General features: G+C 43.0%; 1 protein-coding gene across 1 annotated transcript in view; it reads right to left on the reverse strand.

The window, feature by feature from the left end:
- Nucleotides 1-2,220: 2,220 nt before the first annotated feature.
- aspa (aspartoacylase) overlaps nucleotides 2,221-14,870 on the reverse strand; it is a 47,046-nt gene continuing 34,396 nt past the window's right edge. Inside the window, exons 5-6 of the mRNA XM_063031271.1 lie at nucleotides 13,751-13,860; nucleotides 2,221-6,645 (exon numbers count right to left, since the gene is read on the reverse strand). Of these exons, the coding sequence (XP_062887341.1) occupies nucleotides 6,448-6,645; nucleotides 13,751-13,860 (308 nt within the window). The 3' untranslated portion in view covers nucleotides 2,221-6,447. The remainder of the gene's footprint in view (nucleotides 6,646-13,750; nucleotides 13,861-14,870) is intronic.

The raw sequence follows: 14,870 nt of genomic DNA on the forward strand, positions 1-14,870 counted from the left end.
GGAACTGAACCCCGATCTTACTGCTGGCACTGTGAAGTGTTACACAAACTATACGGGCCAGAGTTCACACGCACGTGGAATTTGGGTTCAGTCTATTTAAATCGAGTGTATGGGAGTCAATGATTGTGTCAATTTTGCTACAGAATTAAGACACTTCCCACAGCTTGCAGCCTTGACAAACCAGTGAACGATTCACAAAATGTGGATATCTCTTATGGCAGCTGGCAACTTCAAGGTAACTGAGCAATTAGCATTTGGTGAACTCCTCTTCCATCACTTCTGAATCATGTTCATTTGCTTCATCTAGGCCTATGATACTTGGAGGCTCCGGGGGCTGAATTCAAAGGCAAAATTATTCCAACCTAGCAGATTTTCTTTTAAATCAAATAACTTTCTTCTTTTCTCCCAGTGATGTTGCTGAAAGGTTAATATGTTAAACAGTTGAATTCATTAAAAAAATTATGGGGGTTACAGATGAACTATTATTATGAACAGAAGAAGTTCTATAGATGCTGGAAACCCAGAGCAATGCACACAAAATGCTGGAGGATCACCACAGGTCAGGTAGCATCCATGGAGAGGAATAAATACTCAACATTTCAGCCTGAGGTTCTTCATCAGGATTGGAAAGGAAGAGGGAACAAATCAGAATAAGAAGCTGGTGGGGAGGAGGGGAAGGAGTACAAGGTAGGAGGTGATAGGAGAGAGGGAAGATAGGTGAGTAGGGAAGGAGGGGGGGGGATGAAGTGAGAAGCTGGGAGGTGATAGGTTGGATAGGAAGCTGATAAGAGAGGAGAGTGGACCATGGGAGAAAGGGAAGGAGGATGGGCACCAGAGGGGGGTGATGGGCATGGGAAGAGGAGGGGTTAGAGTGGCAAAAGGAAAAAGAGAGCAGGGGGAGGGGATGAGAAGATTAAACCTGATCCTTTGTATTGGAGGATTTAACAAAATCATGGCAATACAGGAAATATAACTGTTTACTAATGATAGAATCAAGTCATTTAACCTCTTCAACTCATCGGATGATTGCATTTCTTACATTAATGGCTAGAAGATCCATTTTGCTAAATTGGAAAGAGATTAATCCTCCCACCACATTTCATTGGTTCTCTCAAACTATGCTGTGTTTAAAATTGGAAAAAATTGGAAGTGTTGTTTATGATCCCTCTATTAAATTCGAAAAGACCTGGAGGCCATTTATTTAACATTTTCATATGATGTAATTTGACCTTTTCCAAACTTATTTTATTTCCTTGTAATATTTGTTCAGAGGAACAGAGTCGTCGACACTAATGCTTTTTTTAAATGATGTTACATAACAGCCCATGTCTTTTTTTTTAGTTTAGTTGATTAATACTGTTTAGATTAGTTTTTTTTGGGGGGGGGGTGTTATAGTTTTATTTATTTTTCCCTTTTTCATGATTTTTTTAAAGATATTTTTCTTTGTTTTATTTTGTTCATCTGTATCCTGTATGATTAGGAGTTTTATCATTTAAGTGTCAACTGGCTTTATAATTAACTATGCCAATTATAACAATGTATTCCCAATAATTTTGTACTATTACTACGCTATGTGTATTATTATGAAACTAATAAAAAGATTGAAAAAGAAAGGAAATACTGTATAACTGTACACTCAGTGTCCACTTTATTAGGAACACCTGCTCATTAATGCAAATATCTAATCCACCAATCCTGTGGTGGCAACTCAGTGCTTAAAAGCATGCAGGCATGGTCAAGAGGCTCAATTGTGGTGCAGGCCCCAAACATCAGAATGGGGAAGACATGTGATCTAAGTGACTTAGACTGTGGAATGATTGCTGGTGCCAGATGGGGTGGTTTGAGTATCCCAGAAACTGCTGATCTCCTGGGATTTTCACACACAGCAGTCTCTAGAGTTTGCAGACGATAGTGAGAAAAACAAAAAGCATCCAGTGAGCAGCAGTTCTGTAGGTGAAAGCACCTTGTGGAGAGGAGAATGGCCAGACTGGTTCAAGCTGACAGGAAGGCATCAGCAACTCAAATAACCAGTGATGTGCAGAAGAGCAACTCTGAATACACAACACATCAGACCTTGAAGTGGATGGGCTACAGCAACAGAAGACCACGAGCATACTGTGTTCTCAACGGCTACTTTATTAAGTATAGATGGTATCTAATAAAGTAGCCACTGAGTGCATTTCATTGATTAAAATAAAACAAAAACAAAGCAACAAAATTTAAGATAATCATTTTCATTTCAGCTTTATTTTTAAACCTTTTAAATATATTTTAATACTGACCAGAGAAACACATTGATGGTTCAAAACAAAATATATCAAAAATGAAGAAATTGTTAAGCAAAAGAAATATTTCTGTCTACACATTATAATTGCTATTTTTCAGAAAGAAAGTAGACATTCAACATATGAATGTCACATACAGTATGCCTGGGAAGGCTCCCTGACAAGGTTAGGTTTTGCTTAATTAAACATGATACTTACCACTAAACTTCAAAACCAAAAACACTATTAAAGTAGATCTAACTTTTTAAAAATACTAAATTTGTAGACATTTCTAATGATTAACATGCTTGAAAAAGAGTAAAATTATCAAATTGAGAAAAAAAAAATCAAACAAGAAAAACCTGGTTGGGAAAATACCACTGAAAATTAGTCTGTAGTCAGTTTTATATTAATTTTTGCCCTGAGATTGGTTAAAATATGAACTTTATAATCCTCTCATTTATAAAATAAATATTGTATAACTGTGGCATTTTCTGAAATTATTACATTTGAAGAACCTATGAGTTAGAATGAAGTAAAAAGTTACTTGGTAGTTTAGCTATTAGGTGGGGGAGAAATACATAACTTCAAAAATTAACTTTGAAAAAAAATTACTTTTCAGGTCATGAATGGAAAACATTGTTAGATCAAAGTTCAGAACTGCAGTTCGACTGTAGAAAGGTCCTCTGCATGTTATGAACACCTGACTTGCATCCAGCCGTACATAAGATTGAGTACTTGGGAATCCGCTACCATGCTTTAGCTGGCTGCAGGTAACTTCCATCATGTGGGAACCCGGTTCGTGGCCGCATTTTGAACGGGTTGGAGTTACGAACAGGTCAGAGGAACGGAATCCTGCCTGGGGAAGATCTGTAACCGGGCGCATCTCCTCCGCTCCAGGGATAAAACTTATTGCTTCTATATTGATTGATCTCGATTCTCATTCCCAGTCTCAAGGACTGGTTATCCTCAGCTCAGACAAATATGGCATTTTTATAACGGGAAGTTACCCCCATCTCCACCGAAATACAACTTTTAGTAGCATTGATGCTGAGCCACCCACACGTCTAGCTTGAGATGAAGCTGGAACGTGGGGATCTAACGAGAGGATGCAAACAGCTTCACGATAATAACACGTCAGTTTCACAGCACACCATGGCCAGGATGTGGGGTTTCCCATAATAACTCAACTAAAGTTCCTCAAGTCAAGTTTGAAGAGCTTTAGCAGATCACAGACTCATCTCTCATCCACCGGCTTCATCTACCTTCAAGAGCAGGGTTCTTGAGAAGTGAATTCAAGAGGACAAGGCCTGTAAAGATCTCATGAAGATTAATATAAACTATAAGACTGAGTGTAATGCATAGCCCAACCTTATTACTGGTTTCCTTTGGAGAAAAATAAAGACCTTTCCTTTACACAAAATACTCTGCAGATGCTGGGGTTAAAGCAATGCGCACAACACGCTGGAGGAACTCAGCAGGTCGGGCAGCATCCGTGGAAACGATCAGCCAACGTTTCGGGCCCAGGCCCTTCGTCAGGACTGAACAGGGAGGGAGTAGGGGCCCTATAAAGAAGGTGGGAGGAGGGTGGGAAGGAGAAGGCTGGTAGGTTCCAGGTGAAAAACCAGTAAGGAGAAAGATCAAGGGGTGGGGGAGGGGAAGCAGGGAGGGGATAGGCAGGAAAGGTGAAGAAGGAACGGTGAAAACACAAAGGGTAGTAGAAGGAGGCGGAACCATGAGGGAGGTGGTAGGCAGCTGGGGGAGGGGGCAGAGTGAAACTGGGATGGGGGAAGGGAGGGGGAGGAAATTCAATGTTCATGCCAAGGGGCTGGAGACTACCCAGACGGTATATGAGGTGTTGCTCCTCCAACCTGAGTTTAGCCTCATCATGGCAGTAGAGGAGGCCATGTATGGACATATCTGAATGGGAATGTGAAGCAGAGTTGAAGTGGGTGGCAACCGGGAGATCCTGTCTGTTGTGGCGGACGGAGCGGAGGTGCTCGACGAAGCGGTCCCCCAATCTGCGTCGGGTTCCACCGATGTAGAGGAGGCCGCACCGGGAGCACCGGATGCAATAGATGACCCCAACAGACTCACGAGTGAAGTGTTGCCTCACCTGGAAGGACTGTTTGGGGCCCTGAATGGTGGCAAGAGAGGAGGTGGAGGGACAGGGGTAGCACTTACGCTTGCAGGGATAAGTGCCAGGTGGGAGATCCGTGGGGAGGAACGTGTGGACCAGGGAGTCGCGGAGAGAACGATCCCCGCGGAAAGCGGAGAGGGGTAGAGAGGGTAAGATGTGCTTAGTGGTGGGGTCCTATTGAAGGTGGCGGAAGTCGCGGAGGATATGTGCTGGATCCAGAGGCTGGTGGGGTGGTAGGTGAGGACAAGGGGAACTCTGTCCCTGTTGTGGTGATGGGAGGTTAACTGAACAATCCTTTGCCTTTGGACTTGCTGGAAATGAGAAAGCTACTGTGGACGCACTAGAGACCTATCTCCTGGTCTCTACAGAAATTGCAGTAGTTTTCCCATTTCCACCCTGGTTTTCTGTGTCCAGTGATGCGCTGAATACTTAAAGCTAAGTTACACCTCGCCTACAAGAGAAAATCTGCAGACGCTGGAAATCAAAGCAACACATGCAAAATGCTGGAGGACCTCAGCGGGCCGGGCAGCATCCATGGAAAAACAGCAATCAGTCGACGTTTTGGACTGAAGAAGAGTCTCAGCTTGTAGTGTCAATTGTTTGCTCTTTTCCACTGATGCTGCCTGGCCTGTTGGGTTCCTCCACCATTTTGTGTGTGTTTCCTGCACCTCACCTCGGTTCCATACTCACTGACATTGTCATGACAGGCTTGTTATACATTATGTAGGTCCATATTATTTATGGACCTCCCAACCTCCCATCCTCCCATCCTCTCCACATCCAAAAGCTCATCATAAGGGGAGCGTTTGATGGCTCTGGGCCTGTACTCACTGGAATTCACAAGAACGAGAGAGGAATCTCATTGAACCCTATCGAATGTTGAAAGGCCTCGATAGAGTGGATGTTTCCCGTGGTTGGGGAGTCTAGGACCAGAGGGCACAGTGTCAAAACAGAGGGACGTCCATTTAGAACAGAGATGAGGAGGAATTTCTTCAGCCAGAGAGTGGTGGATCTGTGGAATTCGTTGCCACAGGCAGCTGTGAAGGTGAAAACATTGGGTATATTTAAGGCAGAGGTTGACAGATTCTTGATTAGTCAGGGCATGAAGGGATACGGGGGGGAGAAGGCAGGAGACTGGGGCTGAGAGGGAAATGGATCAGCCATGATGAAATGACGGAGCAGACTTGATGGGCCAAATGGCCTAATTCTGCTCCTATATATCATGATCTTATGAATCTTAACAAGGTGTCTTATCTGCAGTTTACAAAGAATTTTAACCATTTTTTTTTAAAAAAGGTACTTTGCCTTTCTGTAACTGCTTATCAGAGTGAAGCATCAGAAATCAGAACAACATGAAAACTTGTACTGTTGTAAATTTGAATCATGATGTCCTAACAGGGTCTGAAGTGAAGCTACATTTCAGTGCCCAGTGGATAAAGGGGAAATTAATTCAAATTTCATCAATGAATAATTCCTCAATGACGTGACATTTAGTCAGCACTCTTCTAATGCTGCTTGGCCATGAGTCCTGGAAAGTCAGGGTTAACAGCTCAAAGTTCAAGATTTTCAAACTGTTTTCAGTTGAGTGGACATACGCCACGGATGGTGCCAAGAACCCACAGCTACAGAAATGCCCTCATCCCTAGGAGAGGAAGGATCGTTGAAGATGGGCTTCACCTGGGGGCAACTTGAAGGACTGGTCCAGGACAGAGGGCTCGGGCGAGCTGTCTATGCCCCTTGCAGCTGTGATGGGCTGCAGAAGAAGACGACAGACATACTTAATACCTCACTTCAGCCAAGTTCTCCCTTTCCCACCAGGTTTGGGGAAAAGAAACCCAAACTTGCGTCACCTTGCAGTGCCTGCTTTTCCTCAGCCGACTGTTCAAAAGAGATTGGAAGCACCTTTACCCTCCTCCTTTTTTTAAAAAAAAACACAATCAAAAGCAGCAACACTTTTTTTCCCCACTTATTGTGCACAGCATTGATGGCATTAGTCTTTGGTCTGGTTTACTGCTCTTAAGACCTCCAGAGGAATTGTTTGAGTTAATTTTTAGAAACCTTCACACTGTTTGCCTTTAGAGTAACTTTCTGAGTTAACAGAAAGGCCAGCTCCTTCTCATAATAAGCGGCTTCATTCACAAACACTGGATACACAGGTCTGCTTCCGTTGTAAGGAATGGTCTTTCCATCCAAGGTCAGGAATGAGGGGTCGCCTGGATTCAGTAGATTCCAGTCATTATCCTGGAAGACAAAAGACTATTTATTTAATCATTCATAGGACACAGACGCCAAGTGGCAACATTAACATTTATTGACCATCCTCACTTACTCCTGAGCAAAGGAGGCAATTCAGTATCACTAGTAGTAGTAGTAACCAGTAAAGAACATAGAAGTTAATCCCTCAACAACATACACAAACCAGAACATTGAATATTACAGCATAGTAGTGACCCTTCAGCCTATGATGTTGTGCCAACCTTTTAACCTCTCTGAGATCAGTCCCTCCTAAAGGAGCCTCTTCCCCTTTCCTTTCTAGTCCTGATGAATGTTCTCACCCAAAACGTTGACTCTTCATTCATTTCCACAGATGCTGCCTGGCCTGCTGAGATCCCCCAGCATTTTGTGTGTGTTGCTACAGAACGGTGACAAATTGCTGGAAAAACTGAAACGTTCAAGATAAATACTTTGATTGGAGTTCTTTTTCAGTCCTCAGTATTTGAATAGAAGAACTAGGGCTAGTAATTGTACTGTTGTTAAACTTCTGTCTTATGAGAATAGATTGAGCTGACTAGGTCTTCTTGGAGCAAAGGAGGACCAGAGGTGACTGGATAAGAACAAGCATTGATAGAGTGGGACAGCGACTGCCTTTTTCCCCAAAGCAGAAATGGCTTATACAAGAGGGCATAATTTTAAGGTGATTGGAGGAAAGTACAGGGGATAGTTCCCCCCCCCCCACATAGAGAGTGGTGCATCCATGGGTGTCAGTAGAGGCAGATACATTAGGAAATTTAAGAGACTCTTAGTTAGGAACACTGATGAAAGAAAAAGCGGAGCATTGTGTGGGAGGGTTAGATTGATCTTGGAGCAGGTTAAAAATTCAGCAAACATTATGTACCGAAAGGCCTGTACTGTGTTATGTTTCAAATTTTCCACAACAACAGCTTTTGTATTTATTTAAAAGCTTTCACTGCTCTCTAGCTTCCTAAAATACAATCAATGTTTATTTTTCTATTCACTGGCTGTGGACGTCATTGGCACTGCCAGCTTTTATTATTCATCCTTAAGGAAACATAGATAATTCCATTGTCAAAGGCTGGGTAAGGAAGGCACATTTTCTTCCTTGAGAGACAATGGTGAATGAGATGACTTTTTAAAAAAATAAACATGGTCACCATTAATGAGACAAACTTTCTATCCTTAAATATCTATCTTCAATTTAAATTCCTCAGAGACCAGAGTGGGATTTGAACTTGAATCAATGGCCCAAAAGGATGTCTGCTAGTATAGGGATTTTACCGCAATGCTTCTGTACCCCTTAAATAGATAACTAATGTTGCATAAATAGCGATGGAACACGGGACCTTTTGTACCCTCAGACGTATAATTTAATGGGCTGTGATTGTGAAATTTATACATAAGTTGCTCCAACATGGCAATTTATTAACTGGTCTGGCTCAAATGCCATTCAATGAGTCACTGAGTTGCTGAAAAATTTGATCTTCTTGTCTTGACGTAGTTATTCTGCAAGGTCACCCAAACAGCTGGGTTACTACATCAGCTATGAAGAGGCCCTGTATATTAATCAAACCCGACACTCAAAAGTTCAGTCCTCCTTTACCCATCAGTCAGTTTACGCAATAAGCGGTAGAATTGTGAAAATTCAATAGTTGCTGGAAACGGTCAGCAAGTCGGGCAGCATCTGTGGAGAGAGAAACTATTTCTCTGAGCATGTACTATACCGCAGCGGTCCCCAACCACCGGGCCGCAAAGCATGTGCTACCGGGCCGCGAGGAAACTATATGATTTGGCGATATAAGTCAGCTGCACCTTTCCTCATTCCCTGTCACGCACTGTTGAGCTTGAACGCGTGCGAGGTTATTACCCGCGCGTCATCCATGTCAGCGCGGGAAGGAGATCAACTCCTTGAGCTTGCAAATGACAGCGGGCTGAAAAGTATGTTTGACATAACATCTCTGCCGGCATTCTGGATCAAAGTCAAGGCTAAATGTCCTGAGATAGCCACGAAAGTAATGAAAACATTGCTTCCATTTCCAACACATCTCTGCAATGAATGCAACGAAAACTAAATTGCGGAATAGACTGGACATAAGGAACCCCCTTCGAGTATCGCTGTCTCCCATCACCCCTCGATGGCACCGTCTTGTTGCAGGGAAACAAGCCCAGGGCTCCCACTGATTCAGTGATATTGGTGTGTTGCAATGATTTTATATGTTCATATGGGAAAATATGTGCTGTGTGTTTAATATCCAAACGTTACTTAAAATGTTACGATGCTATTGACTTACTTATATAACCATAGAACAATTACAGCACGGAAACAGGCCATCTCTGCCCTTCCAGTCCATGCCAAACGCTACTCTCACCTAGTTCCACCGACCTACACTCAGCCCATAACCCCCCATTCCTTTCCTGTCCATATACCTACCCAATTTTTCGTTAAATGATAATATCGAACCTGCCTCTACCACTTCTAATGGAAGTTCGTTCAACACTTACTTTAAGCTCCCCTGTCCTCCCCTGATAATTGACTTATCACTATATTCATGTGAGGAAAATATGCGCTGTGTGTTTAATATTAAATGCGTTAGGTAAACCCTTTTAGAAATGAAACTGAGTGTATTAGCAATTTATCACCTACATTCCGGTTGTGATTAACACCCCTCCCCCTCCCGACAGAATCGCCAAAAACGATTTGTAGAGAAAATTCGGCATGTTATATGTACCCGCATGCACACTGGTGACCGCGCATGGCCTCATGGTCATTGTAGTCTTTCTCGGAGTAAACACAACGTATTTGACTGCTACTCTTGTCCGTCGGCAACCCTACCGCGCCCCCCCCCCCCCCAGGTCGGCCGGTCCACAAGAATATTATCAATATTAAACCGGTCCGCAGTGCAAAAAAGGTTGGGGACCACTGCTCTACCAGGTACTTATATAATGTTTTATTTCAGATTTTCAGCATCTGCCAGTTTTAAGTAGGAATGAGAAAGCTCCTTTTACTTTCCAGCCTATGGTTAGTAATGAGTTGGTTGATCTCTGGCGGAGTATCAATACGGCTTCCGTATTTTCAGTTCAGTCCATTTTATTGTCAATCAATAAATGACAATATTGTCATTCTGCATGTATCTGACCAAACGAAACAAGGTATACAACATAGTACATATAACTCACACACACAACACACAAGGTAATATTATCACAAATAAATTAACAAAGAATAAGGTGCATTTACAACACAATTAAAAATTAAACAGCATACACTCCTGGTTCAGATTCGTGATGAAGCCTGGGTGGTGGGAGAAAATTCAGGAGTCTTACAGCTTGGGAAGAAGCTGTTTCCCACCCTAACAGTTCTTGTCCTAATGTTGCGGTACCTCTTGCCTGTTGGTAGGGGGTCAAAGAGATTGCTGGATGAATGGGAGTAATCCTTGACAATGCTACGGGGCCTGCATACACAACAGCGCTCCTGATAAATATCTCTGATGGGTGGAAGAGAGACCTCTCAGCAGTCCTCACAATCCTCTGTAGGGACTTGTGGTCAGAATGGGTTACAGAGAAGAAATATTGACCTGGTTACTGCCCCCAGTGACTTCTCAGCAGACTCCGTTGGATGTTTGTGTCATGTTGCACGTTATGCAAAGAATGATGGATTCTGACTCTGAAGTTTGCTCCCCATCTTTCAGTCTGTACCCTCCATACGAATAATAACCACAGAATCATGAAAGGTAGCCATTTGGTCCATTGATTCTGTGCTAGCTCTTTGCAAAGGAAAACAATGTAGTCTCACTCCCCACCTTCTCCCCATGGCCTTGCAAATTCTCTACTGTTCACTGGAAATTGTAAGAGGAGGTTCGATTGGCTGGGCTTATACTCACTGGAATGCAGGAAGTTGAAGTTTCTGGAATTTGAAGGACATAGGCAGACCAGAATTTCGTTCCCAAGGCATGGGTTCTTAGGACTAGTGAACATCAGTTCAAGGTGAGAGGGAAGAATTTAAAGGAGAACTGAGGGGTTGTTCTACCATATCAGTGGTGGTGAATTCTGGAATGAGTTACCTGGGGTAGTTGAGGTATTGAATCGAATTGAATTGACTTTATTTCTTACATCCTTTACATACATGAGTAAAATTCTTTACGTTACGTCTCCATCTTTATGTACGATAAAGATAAAATAGAAGAGGACGACTTGACTGTCAGCCTTGACTAAGAAAGAATAAAATCAAATAAAACTCCCTTTCCCAATTTTACTCTCTCCCTTTACACAAAGACGAAAGAAGAAAGTTCAAAGTAAGTGTATTATCAAAGTACATATCTGTCACCATATACAACCCTGAGATTCATTTTCTTGCAGGCGTACTCAGTAAATATGAAGAAACACAATAGAATCAATGAGAAACAACACAAAACAAAAACGGACAAACAACCAATGTGCTAAAGACAACAAACTGTGCAATAGAAAAGGGGGAAAAAACCAAAATAATAATAGTAAGTGAATAAGCAATAATTTAACTATATTAATATACAGAGAAATATGTCGCTTGTGTCGGGTTGTGCAGGCATGTGTTGTCACTCTTCAGGTGCCAACATAGCACGTCCACAACTTAATAACCCTAACCTGTATGCCTTTGGAGTGTGGGAGGAAACCAGGGCACCCAGAGGAAACCCACATGGTCATCTGGAGAATGTCGAACCTCCTTAGAGAGAGCGGTGGGAATTGATCCCCTGATATTACACTCTAAAGCATTGTGCTAACTGCTACATCCTATTCATACAATTACAACATTTAAAAGGCATCTGCACAGGTACCTGGACAACAAATAAGTAGAGGGCACAGGTCTAAAGCAGCAAATGGGATTAGCACAGAACAGGCATCATGGCTGGCATTGACAAGGTGAGCCAAAAGGATTTGCTTTAGCGAAGTACGATTCTAATTACTTATCGAGATCTCTTCTGAAAGCCATCATTAAGTTTGCCTGCACTACTACACTAGATTTCAGAATACTCATTACGTGAAAAGGTTAATGCTCATGCTCTTTTCAGTTTTTCACCTTCGTTCTACATCCTTCAATTCTTGATCTTCTTCGCCATGGGAACAAGATCTCTCAATCTTCCCTGTTTGGACATGACCTATCAGATCCCTGCTCTACCTTCCCTGTTCCATGGAGAACAGCCCCTCCTTCTGCAGTCTACCCAGATTCCTGAAGAGCATCATTTGAATAAATCTCTTCAGCCTCTTCCCTAAAGTTCTTCCTATCTACCATCAAATTTTTGAAGAGTCTTGAAACCCGTGAACACTAGTTCATTATGTTGCTCTCTTTTCGCACAACTTATTCACATACTTTGTTGATCCAGAGGGAAATTTGGTTTCGTTACAGCCGCACCAACCGTAATGTAACTTATAGTAACTTTTTTTAATATATTGCATTGTACTGCTGACACAAAGTAACAAATTTCACAACATACACTCAGTTGTAACTTTATTGGGTACACCTGTACACCGGCCCGTTAATGCAAATGTCTGACCAGCCAATCATGTGGCGGCAGCTCAATGCTATAAAACTGCAGACATGATTAAAAGGTTCAGATGCTGTTCAGACCAAACATCAGAATGAGGAAGAAATGTGATCTAAGTGACTTTGACTGTGGAATGATTGTTGGTGCCAGATGGGGTGGTTTGAGTATCTCAGAGACTGCTGATTTCCTGAGATTTTCATGCACAACAGTCTCTAGAGTTTACAGAGAATGGTGCAAAAAAACTGCTGGAGGAACTCAGCAGGTCAGGCAGCATCTATGGAAAAGAGTAAACAGTCGACGTTTCGGGCCAAGACCATTCATCTAGTGAGCGGCTGTTCTGTGGGAGAAAATGCCTTGTTAATGAGAGAGATCTGAGGAAAATGGCCAGACTGGTTCAAGCTGACAGGAAGGCAACAGTAACTCAAATAACCACGTGTTAACAACAGTGGTGTGCAAAAGTGCATCCCTGAACACACAGCACATCGAACCTTGAAGTGGATGGGCTACAGCAGCAGAAGACCACAAACATACACTCGGTGGCCACTTTATTAGGTACAGGAGGCATCTAATAAAGTAGCCACTGAGTGTATGTCGATGATAGAAAACTGAATTCTCATTCTGATGTTTTCACAGCCTTTAGTGGGTGATTGAAGCCCACAGAACTAACTTGAGGTATCTCAGGAGGAAGGCAAAGATGACAGTAAAGAAAAGAACCAACTTCCGTTATATATAACCACTGTGACGAGAATACACATAGATGTTAGCTGCCCTGTGAGATCAGCAGTTGGTCTGCCACCTGTCTTCAAGAGAGAGATAAGGAACACCATGAAACAGCATCTGGAGATGTGTAATGAAGGGACGGGAGAGAGAGCTGTCTGGAGCGGCTCCCCCTTTGAACCCTGAACTGTTTGAAGTGATGGACAGGCGATACCCCAGCAGGGGGATAAAAAGGGACAGGTTCGCTAAGGCAGGAGACACACGACACCCGAGGTAACGAGACCCTGGAAGTGGTGCGCCCCTCACGAGTCGGTGGGAAGTACCGGACTTTAAACGCACAGTGTGGAAAAGTACGATCAGCGGGAACCCGGTGTGTGTCCACCCTCGCTTGGGTGCCGGGTTTACTGCAGAGGATCGACCGCATCTGGAGGAGGGGTCACAGTCGGTGACCTCAGGTGACATCACCAAGGACCTGCCCGAAAGCTGCTTGTGAGCCATATCGCCAGTCTGTGAGTGGAAGCCGTTTCTGAATGATCAGTCGTTCTCGTTCTCTCTCTCTCCCCGCCCCCCACGTTGTCCATCGCCATGCCAACGATTACTGCGAACTGAACTAAATTGGACTGAACTTTTGTGTCACTTTGAAATTTGGTCATTTACCCCTAGACAACGATAGAGCTTGATTGATGCTGTTATCTTAATTCTGTGCACATGTGTGTTTATCATTGCTGAATTGTTGCATTTATTATCCTTTCGATTACTGTGTTGCTTGTTTCTTTAATAAAACTTTCTTAGTTCTAGTAATCCAGACTCCAACTGAGTGATCCATTTCTGCTGGTTTGGCAACCCAGTTACGGGGTACGTAACACCACACTTACCTGCAGCTGAGGATGAATGATGCCAATAATCTGTCCTTCTGAATCCCTCGGGTAGTTGACTTTCTCAAAAGCTTTGTAAGCATCAATGGTACACGGGGGGAATTCCTTGCCTACATGGAAATAAAAATCATTCCAGTGAGCACGAAATGCTTAAACAATCAGAAAACCCACGTCCAGCAGGGAAGTTAAATGTGTGGATAAAGGATGGGGACTCTGACCGCACGCTACTCTCCGATATACAGGAAATTAGCACTCCTCCTGGCCGAAAGGGCAAACTGATATAAACCTTTCTCTGGAAGAATGAAGCCTATTACGAAGTTGTGGCCTACCAGACCACTGTTTTGAATGACTGAATGTGGAGTATATGGAGTACATCGTAGAGAGTACATCGTAGAGAGTATATGGAAGAGCACATTGAAGCCGTGGTAGAGCGTTTAGAATGAACGAATGCAGAGTATATTGGACGTCTTTGCAGGTTCCTTTGATCTAAAGAAAAAACAAGTTTTTAAAAGGGGAGAAGCAGGCACTTGCAGTGTTGTGTAGATGTTAAAAGTCAGGAAATTCCCTAAGATTTACAGCATGAAAGGCATGTTCAGTTTACAGATTAGTTTAGAGGCATGAATTGCAGATAAGGGTAAAGATTGATTATTGATGTCACAGCACTGGTTACACGGCAAAGAAATTTTGTTGGCTGCAAAGCTCTTCGGGATCTCGAGGCCACGGACTGCGCTCCACCTGCGAGACTTTGCCATCTGAGCCAAGTCCTGCGTGAGAATTCCCAACGGCTATGTGCACAAATCAGAAACTGATGGACTACAGCCTGCAGCTTTATGCTGGGGACATGGGCAGATCAGACACCTGCCCATATTGGCCCTCACGTATAGCAGAGAGGTGGTAACAGGGAAGAGGAATGCACTGTGAAAGTAGTTCGACATGGACAGTCCTCTGCCTGCAAAGCAACTGCCTCATTGCTATGGCCTTGCATTCTTTCCCAACAGTTAACCTGTAGCACCTTAATAAATCAGTCTGCCCCAGTACACAAAATCAAGCTCTACTTATTTATATACTGAATACTTTAGAATGTGGGTATCATTGGAGAGAGGAGAGTATTTATCCCTAA

The sequence above is a fragment of the Mobula hypostoma genome, chromosome 23 (assembly GCF_963921235.1).
Source record: "Mobula hypostoma chromosome 23, sMobHyp1.1, whole genome shotgun sequence".
Taxonomy (NCBI): domain Eukaryota; kingdom Metazoa; phylum Chordata; class Chondrichthyes; order Myliobatiformes; family Myliobatidae; genus Mobula; species Mobula hypostoma.